Genomic DNA, 14,633 nt, shown 5'->3' with positions numbered 1-14,633 from the left:
TATATGTAGAAAGAACATCTGCAGGGAATTTTGCCCCACTCAGCAATACATAATCTCTTATGTAAGTTTGCATAGCTGCACTGTTACCTTGCTCTTCCATTAAGTCACCATACTACCATTTTCCAAGCATGCTTAGGATTTCAAATTCAGTAAACATTTGTGCTTTACTCTCATATAAAAGCTAAGATCTAGGATCAAGGGCCTTTTTAATACATATATACATACATACATACATATTTAGGGCACAATTTACTTGTACCTATCCCAGACTGTGCTGGCTTTGGCTAGGAAAGAGTTAATTTTTCTCATAGTAGCTGGTATCAGGCTATGTTTTGGATTTGTGCTGAAAACACTCTTGATAATACAGGCATGTTTAAGTTACTGCTGAGCAGTGCTTACAGAGTCGAGACCTTTTCTTCTTCTCACACCAACTCACCAGCGAAAAAGCTCGGAGTGCACAGGTTGGGAGGGGACACAGTTGGGACAGCTGACCCCAACTGACTAAGGGGATATTCCACACCATAAGATGTCATGCTCAGCCTATAAAGCTGGGGGAAGAAGGAAGGAAGAGTATGATGTTTGGAGTGATGATGTTTGTTTCTCTAAGTCACTGTCACACATGATGGAGTCCTGCTCTCCTGGAGATGGCTAAAAAACTTGCCTATCCATGGGAAGTAATGAATGAATTCCTTTTTATGCTTTGCTTGCATGTGTGGCTTCTGCTTTACCTATTAAACTTTATATCAACCCATGAGTCTTCTCACTTTTACCCTTCCAATTATCTTTTCTACCCCATGTGGGGCTCAGTTGCCATCTGGGGTTAAACAATGACACAGATATATACTGTATTTGTAACATCAAAGAACACGGCAACACCGAATGTAGATTTATAGTAAAACAAGTATCTGCTCTATTTCTACAAAATCCAAATTCAAAGTGCTCTTAAAACAACTGAAAAATGTTGAGGTATTATGAAGAAATTACACACTCAGTGCTTTATAGACTTCAAAGCATTCTCTAGGTGTTAAATCCTAAATAAAGCTTGAAGACTTCCATGAAAAAAAGGCCCTCACTGAGAATGACAATCAGAACAAATAAATAATCCTATGTCATACAATTTAGGTACCCACACTTTAAGTGCAAAATGTGGAGAATAGCTGACAGACACTAAACAGAGGTATAAGCAACCTGCAGTCATGTAGGCCTAGATTAAACAAAAAAAAATTTCCATTTTTTATTTTAAATAAAAGTATTCATAAATTTGTATTATACCCTGAAAAATGTAATCCTTAGATCATCTAATTTGTACAGAACTGCACACATTTTGGTAGGAAAGCTGACTCAATGTGCTCTGGAGCTTTAACAGGCAACATCTCACAATGTGTTTATGTGCTTACATAAAAGAACAACCACTTTCTGGTATCATCCTTGGAGTTTTTCCTCCAATTCTGTCAGGGTTAAAAGACATCCTAGGAGCGTATGCTACTAATATATAAAGATATTGCTTCTGACAGTTCACAGAGAGGCTTCTTGTTGATTCTATACATCTCCTACATTCCCACTCAGAATAACCTCTGCCCTTCCTTCACTTTACATCCTCTTCCATCAACATGTTGCATTGAAGTTCATACTCCACCTATGGAGTAAGAGCAGACAGAATTGCATTTGAAGCACCATATGTTACTCCTTGAACAATCACAGGAGTCAGTGTTGAGCAGCACAAACCACTACTCTCTTCAGGTGCCAAGTACCTAAAAATACACCCAAAAAGCATCAATAAATTAAAGAAAAGCATTCAACTTGCACTTATGTAATAGAAAACTGAACTACAAAGCAACAATGGGCATCAGGTAAATGTATCCAATACAATTTGAAGGCATAATTGAAAGCATTGCTGCCTAATCAGACATCTAAAAGCAAAGCATGCTCAAACCAAACGTCTATAGACTCATTAGTTGGCAGCCATTCCATTCCAATCACATATAATGTCAGTAGTGCCTTGAACCTGTGCCAATGACAACAGCATAAATTTTGCATCTCATTTCTGTGGTCATAAAATTAATGACCAGTTTAAAAATACTTCTTTGCAAAAGTTATTGCACAAAGGAATGACATGAATGTGTCCCTGTTATGTAGTCACAAGAATAATTAGGGAGTTGATGCTCATTAATATAGTTTCTTGTTTCCCCAGAACACCATATGATTTATATGGAAGTTGGGAGGAAAAAAGGATTAATTAATGGTAGATATTTAACAGTCACAACAATAGCAAAAATATGTATAAGAACTGACCCTATTCCCCAGCTTCTGCAATTTAAACTAATCTCTTACAGGTTTCATAGCAGAATCAATATATTATGCTGTCTGTAAAAAAAAAAAAAAAACATACAATGTCGTTCCTTATTAAAAGCTACCTTTTCCATTACAGCTTATTTATTGATTTAGGAAATAATGCATACCAAAGGGTAAGTGTACCACATTAGGAATGGAGCATAGAACAAACTCTCCTCATTGTAACAAGAGCTGTAGTTCAGTGCCTACCCCCTGTTCTGAAAATTTCCAACAAATTCAGCTGGTACAAGTTGAATATAATGAACAGGATCATATTACATTATAAGAATCCAGCTAAAAAAAAAAAAATCCAGACATTTTTGCCCCAAAAATTCATTTTCTTCTGCAATAGTGAGATTATAATAATGAATTCCTAAGCATTAAAGATACTGCTTCTACCACTTAACCCAAAAAAGATAAGCAAGATGTTTCAGCCAGTGCCTCTGAAAGATACTTGCAAGCTCACATCCTCAGATAACTAAACACTTTCAATTTATTTCCAAAACATCGAGACAGAATGATGCATTAAAATTGCTCAAGTATAAGAGAAATAAAACAACTCACAAAAATGAAAAGACATGTAGGTCAAAACACCCTGCTTCTTGCCATTTCAGAAGGTCCCAAGTCACAGCAGGTTGAAATCACTTCCTCCTCTCCAATCTCTGCTGCGGTAAGAACCCACCAAACAAAGGACTGGATCATCAAGCAGATCAAGCAAGGTTCTCACTACACAGTTTTTCAAAAGAACAAGTAGACAAAGCTGCTTTCAAGCTGGCACGGGCTTAATAGGGGCAGCTTATATTTTTAAGAAGATGCTCTGACCCAATCCAGCAGCCACCTTGCAAAACTGGACTCTTCTGACAGCCACTTTCTCAATGCATGCTTTGCCACACAATCTGCTCCAACATACTCATTCCTGAAGAGCTTTCTAGAGTCCCTTATTAACGTGATGGTTTTTAATGGCTTGTTTTGTAAAGGTCAAGTAGAAACTCTTTAACAGCTATTTCTTAAAACAATACTGAAACAGAATGAAGTTTGCAAGCAAATATGCTTCATGTAAGAAAAGCAACCCAACTTTTTCCTTCCTTTTGCATCATTATTATGATGCATATCAGGACAAGACCATTTTGTGCTGCACTGGTGGCTGTATCTTGTGTTGCTTGAAATTGCACTTGGTATGGACACTTCACAGATAACAGCTGCATGTAGCTGAAAGGGACAACACAGTGACTCGCCTACAGTGAAACCTTCCAGACTTCCAGGACAGAGTGATATTTGGCACACTTTTAATGCCTTTGATGGTCTCTCCAGAAATATATTATGATGATCCCCGAACAACCAGATAACAGCTAAGCCATATCTTTCCCATTTATGGTTAAATACTAACGATGTATTTATGCTCCTGCTGAAAGTTCAAGTGTGTTAAAATATAGAATCCGCATCCACATATGGCTCTGGTGACCACAAGATACTGACTCCCTTTCTCAAGTCCAAATTACTCCTACCTGCTGCCATTTCCTGACAAAGAGTGTATAGAGGAAAAAAAAAAAAGGAAAACAGAAAAGAAAAAAAATATAAAATATAAAGCCTTTGCATACAGTGCTACTCTATCAGTTTGACTATTTCCAGGAAGCAGATGTCTCAGGCTCCAGACACTCTCTGCTCTGCCAAGAGCCAGAGGCATCGGAGTCATTTAAAGGTTTCCTACAGGTGTTCCCAATAATTACATAGAGAATAACACCAATGCTCTAGAGACGTAGATTCACCCACTGTTATACTACAGTGAAATGAAAACTAAAGTGGACCTTCATCAGTTTTTATCAGAGTGAAAAGTGCTAGTTAGAAAATGTCATACACTTTTCTGCATAAATAGATCTGATATAAGGTGCACTGAGAGCTTTATGGGGAACTTTTTCTGCAAATTCCCATATTATGACTCTATTTGGCTAGTACTTCTGGTGTCTGACTTTCAGCACTGAGCCAAAATATTTTGTAAGAAGTGATTAAAAATATATATTTTACTAAAATAAATGCAAAGAACAGATGGCAAGTGAATTTCAAACACAAATGCAGCTTCTAGAGCTTACAGTGCTTCTGCCAACTTTAGCACTATTTTTAGCATAAATTGAAAACAAGGTTCTGTTAAGTAAACATTTTGGCAGTCACAGTATTGATTCAATTAATCTCAAAACAGAGAAACGTCAAAAACTGTATGAAGTCAGAATCTTTGAAAAAGTCCAGAGTTTTATATCCTTAGTGGAATATTAGTCTTATAAAAAAATCTAATCTAATTTGTAGGCAAATAAGTTAGTTTTCAAGTTCCTTCCCAATTCTAAGATCTAGAACGGGTCACTGAGTGTTTAGTTTTGCCTAAACTGCTTAGATAAAGAGGCAAATATTTCAAATTAACTGAAAAAAAGGCAGCAGTGTCTAAGAGAAAAAGACATTTCTACAGAGTTCCTCAATTTAAGAATAAATAGATATAATGTTCAATAACAATAAAAATAAAATTTGAGGAAACATTAGTGGTTTGGATATTAATATAATTGTACCTTTTTTGTCATAAGAACATGGACTTTCTTTGTCCATAAATCAACAATATACTTAACTGTAAAAGTCACAGTGTAAAACCAAATAACGTCACACAAGAGAATTACATATTTTCCTATACAATGAAATTTGTGTCTTTCATTTTCATGTGTACCCACTTCTCCCAGAAACTTGGGTTTTTTTCAGTCCGTAGACACAAAAGATGTTTTTGCCAGCATATTTACTGACCTGACAACATCAGAAGGCTTCTTTTTAAGAGGATGAAAGAAAGTCCTCAAATTCATCAATCTGGTTGCAAAGAAGTATGTATGCACTTTCTGAGAGATACACACATGGACGATTTTGGTTTTAAGGAGCTTGGTTCTACTTGTACACATGTTCTTCAATATTATTATTATTATTATTACCATTACTATTATTATTTTAAACCTTCTTGCTTTATCCTTATGGAAGGCAGGACTCTGTATGCTATTGGCCAAAGCCCATAAAACAGGAGTTCACATACAAGAGCTTCGTCAAACTTACTAATAACTACATACAATGCCAGTGGAACTACAAGAACATTCAGTGATGAAAGAGAGTGGAGTGACAAGTATGCCCACAACCCGTACTTGTGGAACAACTCACAAGCTGAAGGAGCCACGTTTGAGAGGCTAGAGTTAGTCCACTTCTTCTGGATGCCTCTGGAAGGACGACAGGTCACAACTCAGAAGATTCTTGAAAACAACTGATGTAGTATGATAATTACTATGCCATGGTAATACGGCACATAGTATGAACCACTCTTCGCCTTTACTTTCAGCTTCAACAAAGATTATTTTATTTGAATTTAAAAAATGGAGTAACTGCTACTGCAAAACCAAGAACAGCAAATATGAAGATGAAATATACACAACAGTTTTTATTCTCTCTAGTTTGTTTCAGCACAGTTTCCAGAAGACTGATTCCACCCCTCCTTTTTCCCCTAAAAGATATTCTCTTTTTTCACCTTATATTTCAGGATATTTCTTCTTTGTCTGGAGGGAGTTGCAACTGACCATCACTGCCTTCTCAGTTTTCAATCTTTTCCAAATTTTCCATTTTTCAAATGTCAAGGTGTGCACAGCAGTATGAACAGGCACAACAGTTGACCTCACTCAGCTGCTGCCGCTGCTTTGTTCCACTAGGAGCTGACCAAGAATCTGACTGCCTACCTCCATGTGGGTCCTTTGTTCTACACCTACACGAGTCACGCCTAATTTGTACAGGCCTAACGAATGACACAACCGAATAAAGTTTAGCAACACTTCTTGAACTCTGGAAATTATACCAACAATTCATACCACTGGATTGCATTCCCTCAAATATTTTGCAACTAAGTGCAGGCTCTGATTTCTCATATTTTTTTTTACATTCATGTATGCAAATGCACATGAATTTGGAGAAATTTATCCTTGCTTGCAGAAAACAATGGTATAACTTTCATTTTATTGATAAATACCAAAAGAAAACTAAAGTGTCAGCATTGGCAAGCTTCACCATCTGTACACAGTTCTATGATCTGAACTAGAAACACATCACAAGAATTTTAAAAAAAGGCAATATATCCTTCTTAAGAACCAAATGTAATCTAATAAAAAGAATATTACTGAATATAAATTTCACAGAAATCAGAGCTAGTTACGCAGTAACAATTACAGACTATATAAATTAAACCACCCATTTTGCTGGAGAAAAATGAAATCTCATTTTTATTAATAATTTGTTGAGTTAGAAAAGAAATTCTGAATTCGATTTTGAAATTCTGAAGAAAGTAAACAGACTAGAATCTTCTTGACCTTCAAATAAAGCAAACCACTAAATGCAAACTCTACTCTTTGTAGACAACTCTCATGCTCATTAGAGAGTCAGAGCCTCAGAAAATTATCAAATCTTCAGAAACACGCTCTCCCAAGGTCAGATTCATTTGCAGTAAAACAACCATCCCACCTAATTTCATGTTAGTAATTTCCTAAATAAAATAACACTTTACTTTCCCACACTTAGTTCTGTTGGACAATGAGGAGGGAAACTACATTTTATCCTCTGTACGGGTGCCGTGCGCAATATAAAAAAATAGCAAATTATTTTAACACAACTTTTAAACAATCACACAGTTTGAACTTATAAAACTTTGGCAATCTTGGGAAGTTTCAAGTTGCATTTTCCGTTTCAGTTGAACTGTTATGGCTGCATAACTTGATTTAAACAGGCATAAGAAATGTATGAGCTTGTTGTGCCTTGTTATGACATTACTTGCCTATTACGACTTACATATTTGTACTTCATCAGGAGGCACACTGTAGCCTACACATTTGAATCTCCTTGTCCAGAAACAGACAGTTCTTCAACCACTGCAAAAAGTGAAGCTTTGCATAGGCTTTTTTGACCTCACACTGTGACCCTCATACCAGCATCCACAGGCTATAGGTCATGACCTCAAGAATTAGCATCATGGAAATAAGAGCCCTTCCAGGTTTAGTTACAGAACAGAACACTGTAGCAACAAACCCTCAGTCTTCTCTAAACTGAACTCTGCAGCTTTGTTTTAACTCCACTGGAAGACAATAGATAACCCACACTTCAGTTTTCATTACTCGCACACTAAATCATCTCCTCTCCAGCTAAAGGTCTGAGCTCGCGCTGCACTATGAAAACATTCATTCAGTGTGGATCGAAAGCCAATATCATATTGCCACTAGATGATCCTATTAAAAGGTTAAAGAAACATCACCATGGAATTGAAGACTTTTGCAACGCTAAGAAAAAAGGCTGAAATAAGTCATCTCTGTTAAAATTTTATCTCCTAAGCAGCCTACTTTGCATACACTTCCTCCGGGGAAACAGAAAAAAACCCTGCATCACATGGTCTTTCACAAGGCTACACTACTGCTAATAAAACTCCGCTTATATTAAATTGATAACAAATAATCTCCATAACAAGCTCCATTATGTATAAAATCCTGAACCGTATTTCTAAACTAGTCTTTCCATCAGCAAGCGCTCTCCGATGCGTTTAGTGACGGGAGGGGGACCCAGCTCTGAGCGAAGAGTTCCGGGAGTCCCGGGCAGCCGTTCCCCGCTTCCCGCAGCAGGGGGAGCCAGCGCCCTCGGCCTCGGGCGGCGAGAGGCACCGGGGAAGCGCCGGGTGGGAGAGGGAGAGGGAAAGGGGCACGAGACTCACCTTCCTCCGGGAACTCCCGAGAGTAACTGCAGGGAGAAGAAGAAGAAGAAACATCATAAAGCAGTGCACACCTGCAAGCCCACGGTGCCAGGACATGGCACAGAACAACAACTAGTTTTCAACAGGTTTCATAGCTGAAACTTAGCGCTGCAAGTTTTCCTTTCAAATTCTGCAGTCTTTATCTTTGGCTTGAAGTATTCACTCAGTTTTTCTTTTCTTTTTCTTTGCAGATGAAAGAATCCCCAGCCACTTTAAAGAAGACTTTAAAAAAAACCAAACTCAGACAGAGCAGCCTTTTCAAGGAACATACATGTACTCAGACATCTTAAGGTATAAACATACAAAAGCATCTTTAATTTGAGTAAGCCTTCTAAACGTTAACACGTTTCAAAACTTTTCATGCACAAGTAAAAGCCACTGAGCATATTTTAAAATATAGGTCAGCAGGTAAAGACAAAAAAAATTATTACAAATAGTTGTTTTAGCTGCAGTAAATTTGCAGAAATCTAAATGAAAATGTATTAATAATTAACCAAAAATTTAAAAGCCTAAATAAAAAATCCTCTTCAAATAAGGAGAGCTAAACTTATTTAATGCCTAAAAAAAAAAATTCTACCATCCCAGGAGGAAAATGTACTGTTTCTTCAGAGCTAAAACTTATTTCAGAAACAAAAATGATCTGATGATACAGATAAATAATCAGGACAGAGTTAAGTAAAATGGCATTCAAGAAGCATTCATGGACTAGAGTTCATGTGAAAAGAGGAGGATTTCATCAGAACTAACTGACAAATAAAATGCAGCTGCCAAGATCATCTTTATGGACAATAAGGAGAAGTGCATGTATCAGGTTAGTCAGTAAGAAGATTCTTGCAAGTAACAAGCAGAAGAAAAATGAAGGGTCTAGGGATAAGAAACTGAGAAATGCCAACAGAGATAAAAAGCCAGATCTAAGAAATACAGCATAGCAAGTGGCAGCAATAGACACAGCCCAACATGTGGGATGTGAAAATCAAAGATGACTAGAATGTGCATATATTTTGTAGTCTGCATGAAAAGCAAAACACTGTTAATAGTGAACAATATTACAGGAGATGAGGAATGAATTAGAAATTAGGGTCACAAAAGTGAATAGCAAAGGATTCAGCGTCAACTTTGTTCCTAACTGCAGGTTCCCTCCCTTTGGTATTTCATCATCCAAAAAACCATAGTTCAGTCCTAAGACCAAAGAAAAAAGTCAGTAGTGCTGTAGCTGCAGGTCTTCTATAAAGGGCCAGTTAACTCAATAATCCACAAAAGAAAGCACAAACAAATAAATAAAATCCTAGTTCCTTATCAGAGAGGAGAGAACTAGTTCCCTAAGCATTTACAGCCTGAATGAAAAGCACACAGAACTTTAACTACAAGAATTTGGGACACATCTCATGTTTCCCTACAGTCAGGGCCATGCAAAGAATGATACCCTCACCAGGCGATTGTGCCGTCTTTGAAATTGTAAACAAGTTGCCTCAGGGGCAGAAGAATGTCATCAAAGGAACGATTAGGGGATATCACACAGGAGTGACCAGTAGAAAAACAGTTTGGAAACAATGTGAAAAGAACAGCAAGTACTAAATTATATCCTAGTTGATTAGAGTTGCAAGAAAAGAGATTTTTCAAAGAAAATTCTGTAGTGCAAATGAAACTATAGCTAAATATCTTTACTGAATTGCTGACTGAAATTAAAACTCTATAAAACAATCTCAAATCCTCCTTGACATTAAAACAAACAAAGACATGCACAGCCCTCTGCTTTGACTATCATAATACTTCACTATTTTAACACTGCTCAAACAAGCTTATGATCTATAAATAGTTTTCAGTTATCTTTCAGTTTTCTATTACAGAGATAAACAACAAAATGTATAGTAAAGCAAAGTCAGCACTGAATTATGCTGTTTTACACCAGCTGAGTATGGTGTTCGGAAGCTCGTTCACATTGTCAAGGCATTATATTTCTCATATTTTAATTAATCTTACCAAAGCTGAGCTCTACCCAAAGAGCTTGCAATCAGGGTTCAGAACATTAAGCAATTAAAATGGGACAATCATCTTGATCCCATTTCTTACTGAATTGTAACAGTTTCAAGAAAGATTATTTGACAAAATCAGAACTTAGACATATTTTTTAATTGTTAATAGTTTTAATGTTTATTAAAAGATTGTAAAAAAACTTAAGTTATCACTAAGTGATTTTATAACATATTAAAACCATGAAGCTACTTACCTTGCCTTAACATCCTTTATCTTCTTAAGAAGAAGTTCCCTTTTTTCTTTTGCTTTCTTGGATAGATTTTCTCCTTTTAGCATTTGGGAAACAAATGTTTCAACATCTAATAAAGAAAAAAAAATAAAAGATAAAATAGTGCTGTAATGAGTTGTCCTGATACTACTGTGAAAAAACTAAGAAAATTATTTTCAGTTCTACACACAGCATAGTTAACACTCATTTCAGAGTCTAAATGGGATACATTTGTTCCCTATCTATTTATGCTTAGGACAGCAAATCCTATGGTGACATTTGATTCTTGCTCACTTAATTATGCTATGTAAGTCCTAACAAATTCAAGTACTATAACAATTACTTTCCATCACCTAAAGTAAGAGATAAAGCTAAAACATCAATACAGCCTTTATTCATGTATTCCTGCCATATTATTTGAGAAGTTCAGGTTTCAAAGATGGTTGAGTAATTTATTATTTCAGCAGTAACAATTACCCAGCTCCTAATATAGATCACTTACTGGTTACAATATTTTCAAGTGTTCTCACATTGCCTCTGAACTCCCTGATTGACTAAAGATTCATATTCAAAGCCTTAATCTTGAAAACAACTAGGCAGGCACAATAACCATATCAAAAGAGTCAAGCTCAACAGTGTACTTGAAATTAAGCACACCTGCAATTGTAGAATCACAAACTAAGGCTCTAACCTGCACTGTAATTCTTCATTCTTATACAGATGATACATTTATATAGTCGTGTAGAAACAAAGCATTCCATAAAAGTTACCACGGTTCTTTTAATATGGCAAATATCCATTCCACAGGATAAAAGCAATGCAGTGTCTGAGAATCTGGGGGAGTGTAACTCCTCCAGCAGTATGTTTCCTTCATTAACAAAAACAACAGCAATAGCCAACTGTAAAATTTTCTTACAGTTACCAATCAACATACGACTATCCTGAAAACAGAAAAGTAGAAATACAACCAGAAAATCCTGCTTGTTAACTTAAATGTCTCATCTGTACAGATAATAATTGCTCGCTGAATAAGAGCAAGCAAATGTAAGTAAAAAGACCACCCTCACACAGTGCCTGCCCACCCCCCATGGACACACACATAGATAGATAGGTATAGATATATATACACACACACACTTTGGCTCACTCCATGTAGATGCAAATTTTAATTCTATAACTTTTCCAATCAGCTATTTCATTTTAATACAGAAATATCAAACAGCCAGCTAAGTTCTCAAATGTTTGCATGTAAAAGTTTACATGAATATTTACTGCAGATTTCCTAAATTAAAAACTTAATTGCCTGCTTTTTTTTCATAAAACAGAAACATATCACACTTTATATTACAGGCTGCAAGAAAACAAGTCAAAAGTTACTGTTTGAGAACACTAGCATAGCTATTACAAAGACGTTCTTTATAAGTAATTTATCAGATTGTTATTTAGATGTTTAGATTTGCGTCTTCACAAAGTGTGGCAAAAACATTCATTTTAAAGTATTTTAGAGTTTTATTTATTGTTCTCCCTCCTCATAAGACAGAGAATCTTCCCCATTATATTTTCCAACAAAGTTCCGAATGGGGGAGACCCTCACTCAGTTCTGTGGCATTCCTTCTTTAAAAGGACAGAAGGAAAGGCACTTAACGTCTATTAATGAATCCTCCAGACACACCCCCAACAGCCTCTCTGCCATACACCAAGCACCCCCAGAAAGATTTTGTCCTAATCCATGGAAAAAGTACACATCTTCATAAATTCCAATGACTGGAATTGCCAACCAAGCTTCCAGATGAGGACTTACAGAATCCAAAGATATTGACCAACTACAAAACCTGGGTCAAAAAAACGATACTTTTACTCCTGAGAGCAAAAACAAAAACCATCAACAGCTTTTCTCTCAACGAAACCTAACAGGGTTTTCCAGTACAGACCAACCTTTCACTCCGAGAGGGACAGCCTGATTAAATATTTGTTCCTTCCTACTTTTACGTATTTATTTCAAAAATTATATAGCAGCTTCAAAGTTCTACCTAGGCAGCAATATGCAAAAATTTAGAGGAATTAGTCATGTTCATAAATCGGGAGCAATGCTTGCAAAGTAACCTTTGAACACTAATTAATCACAGAACTTGACTTCAGAAGTCTTCATTTAAAATTAGTGGGCTTCTTTACTTCTTGGAAAAGCTCAAAACCCAGGTGAGAATTCTGCCATCTCAGAATTTCAGATTTTCACTCTCAAATCTTTATTCAAATACAAATGTTCAGATAATTAAGGAGTATGTGGGGAAGAGAAAGCCAGCTGACTATCGTAAGCAAGAATTACCACTTCTGGCTTAAAATACACTGTAAATACAAAAATTTGAGGACTAACTACAGTGCTGACAGAATTTGTTCTTTTACAAAAAACCTTGGACTTCTAAAGCAGAAATAATAGAGAATTTTCAGCCATGGAGGGACAGGGCAGAAGTAGATGCTGCATTTATTTTCAGTACACAGAGAGCTGGAGAAGACAGAAAGAGAGCAGGCATGCACGAGATCCTGACAAGTCTGCTGTTTCTAAATAGCAGTAGTTACAGAGAACCCACCACTGGGATGGCTTCCCTCTCCCATGAGATGATAAAACAAGTTCTCAAAGGTTAGGTATCCACAGTCAGAAAGCATTGCACTCATCATGGAACACTATTACTTCCATATGTCCCGAGAAACCATATGGCTTGATTGATCATAACCCCAAAATATGAAGACAGACCTGACATACACATGATCTTCAACAAGATGCTAAAGAATCAGTTTACCTGAAAATACACTTTACTGTATCATAGATTTTTCTTATCTACTCACAATTACACAGAATGTTACATCAGAACATAAGGTGTGTTCTGATCTAGTGTTGTAAATCCATCCAAGATATGCCAGATGCACAAGATGAGTAACATCCTAAGCTCCTTTGGACAAGAAGACAGCAAGTTATCTAAGTTATGATCATCTCTTCACTACCTGTACTTCCACACTGTGGAAGAATATGGAAGGAGCAGTCACTGCTGTTAGAGAAAGCTTTATACCACTGGTTTAACATAAAGGAATGTTCCTGTAATTTCTCTGACATTGCACAAAGTGATTTACCTTGGAGTGAGAACAGAACTTGGGACTTCGGTATGACAGATCCAAGCTTCATACAGTAAACTTCAAACAGAAGCAGCAAGATGTACCCATTTTTCACCACAAGTCTACTTGCTCTTCTCTCTCCAGGATAATCCACAACATGATCTCTCCTCTGCTAGGTTAATACTATACTGAAAATGAAACTACTAGTCACAAGCACTTGAGTGTAGATGTGTTTCAGGCTTCAGTAGCAGTTGATCCATTGAGGAATTTAAAAAGAAATAAAAGATAAACTCCAAAAAGAAAACCTCTTTGAACAGATTTCTGATTTAAAAGCATTTTAACTAATCAGTTACCCCACAGCAAACAAAACAAACTACACATTTCCATAAATTCGTCCTAACAAACTGAGCAGCTAATTTAGTATCACACATTGCAGACACTCAGCTGTTCCCAGTGAAAACACTAAAATAAACAAACACTTAAAAAAAACCCTAGAAATAAACTGTGGAAACCTATTTATCAACTCTTAACTTTTCTTAAGCTTGTGTTACACTGCCTGATAGCTTGAATACCCATACTTGTTGCTCTGTTTCTTAAAGCTCACGATGTTAAATTTGTTTGCACCCTCCCCGGAGAAATCATTTGCCTGCAGAAATGAGTAAAACCTACCAAACTGAAAGATCCATAAAATGCACTGTCAGTACAGGTTACTAACTGACAGAAAACGGAATTCACACCACAGTCTTGCTCTGTCCACTTCAACAAGCTCATACAGTTCAAAGCTTACGTGCCACTTCATGGAATTAGCTAAAATGCCATTCTAATCTTATTTTCATCCGCATTTCTTTTACGAGGAGAAAAGCTAAGATTTATTTTGCATTTCACTGTTAAAACAGTTTATGGTTCTCTTTATTTCAATGATTATAAAAAGACAACACTGTGAGATTTAAATTGTTTTAAAGTCTTTGGAGCTATTTTCTTTAATGAAGGCTGATAACACACAGATGGAATTTTTCAAGAACATTGTAAATTTTTAGCCCAAAGCAAGTGCTGTGTTAAAGAGTGTTAATCATAACAAATCATAGCGCTATTGTTGTTTACAGGGTTTAATACTGTAATTATAAGTCACACTTTATAAACAAACATACTTAAGACAGAACTACC

General features: G+C 36.3%; 1 protein-coding gene across 3 annotated transcripts in view; it reads right to left on the bottom strand.

Annotated features, from left to right (window-relative positions):
* Window positions 1-14,633, bottom strand: part of SKAP2 (src kinase associated phosphoprotein 2) — a 117,826-nt gene that overhangs the window by 96,946 nt on the left and 6,247 nt on the right. For all 3 annotated transcript variants that reach the window (XM_032707878.1, XM_032707886.1, XM_032707894.1), the window contains exons 2-3: window positions 10,350-10,455; window positions 8,084-8,109 (exon numbers count right to left, since the gene is read on the bottom strand). In XM_032707878.1, the coding sequence (XP_032563769.1) occupies window positions 8,084-8,109; window positions 10,350-10,455 (132 nt within the window). The remainder of the gene's footprint in view (window positions 1-8,083; window positions 8,110-10,349; window positions 10,456-14,633) is intronic.

The sequence above is a fragment of the Chiroxiphia lanceolata genome, chromosome 1 (genome assembly GCF_009829145.1).
Source record: "Chiroxiphia lanceolata isolate bChiLan1 chromosome 1, bChiLan1.pri, whole genome shotgun sequence".
In the NCBI taxonomy this organism is placed as follows: Eukaryota; Metazoa; Chordata; class Aves; order Passeriformes; family Pipridae; genus Chiroxiphia; species Chiroxiphia lanceolata.
The sequence above is the reverse complement of the archived record's forward strand: the minus strand, read 5'-3'. Positions and strand labels throughout refer to the sequence as shown.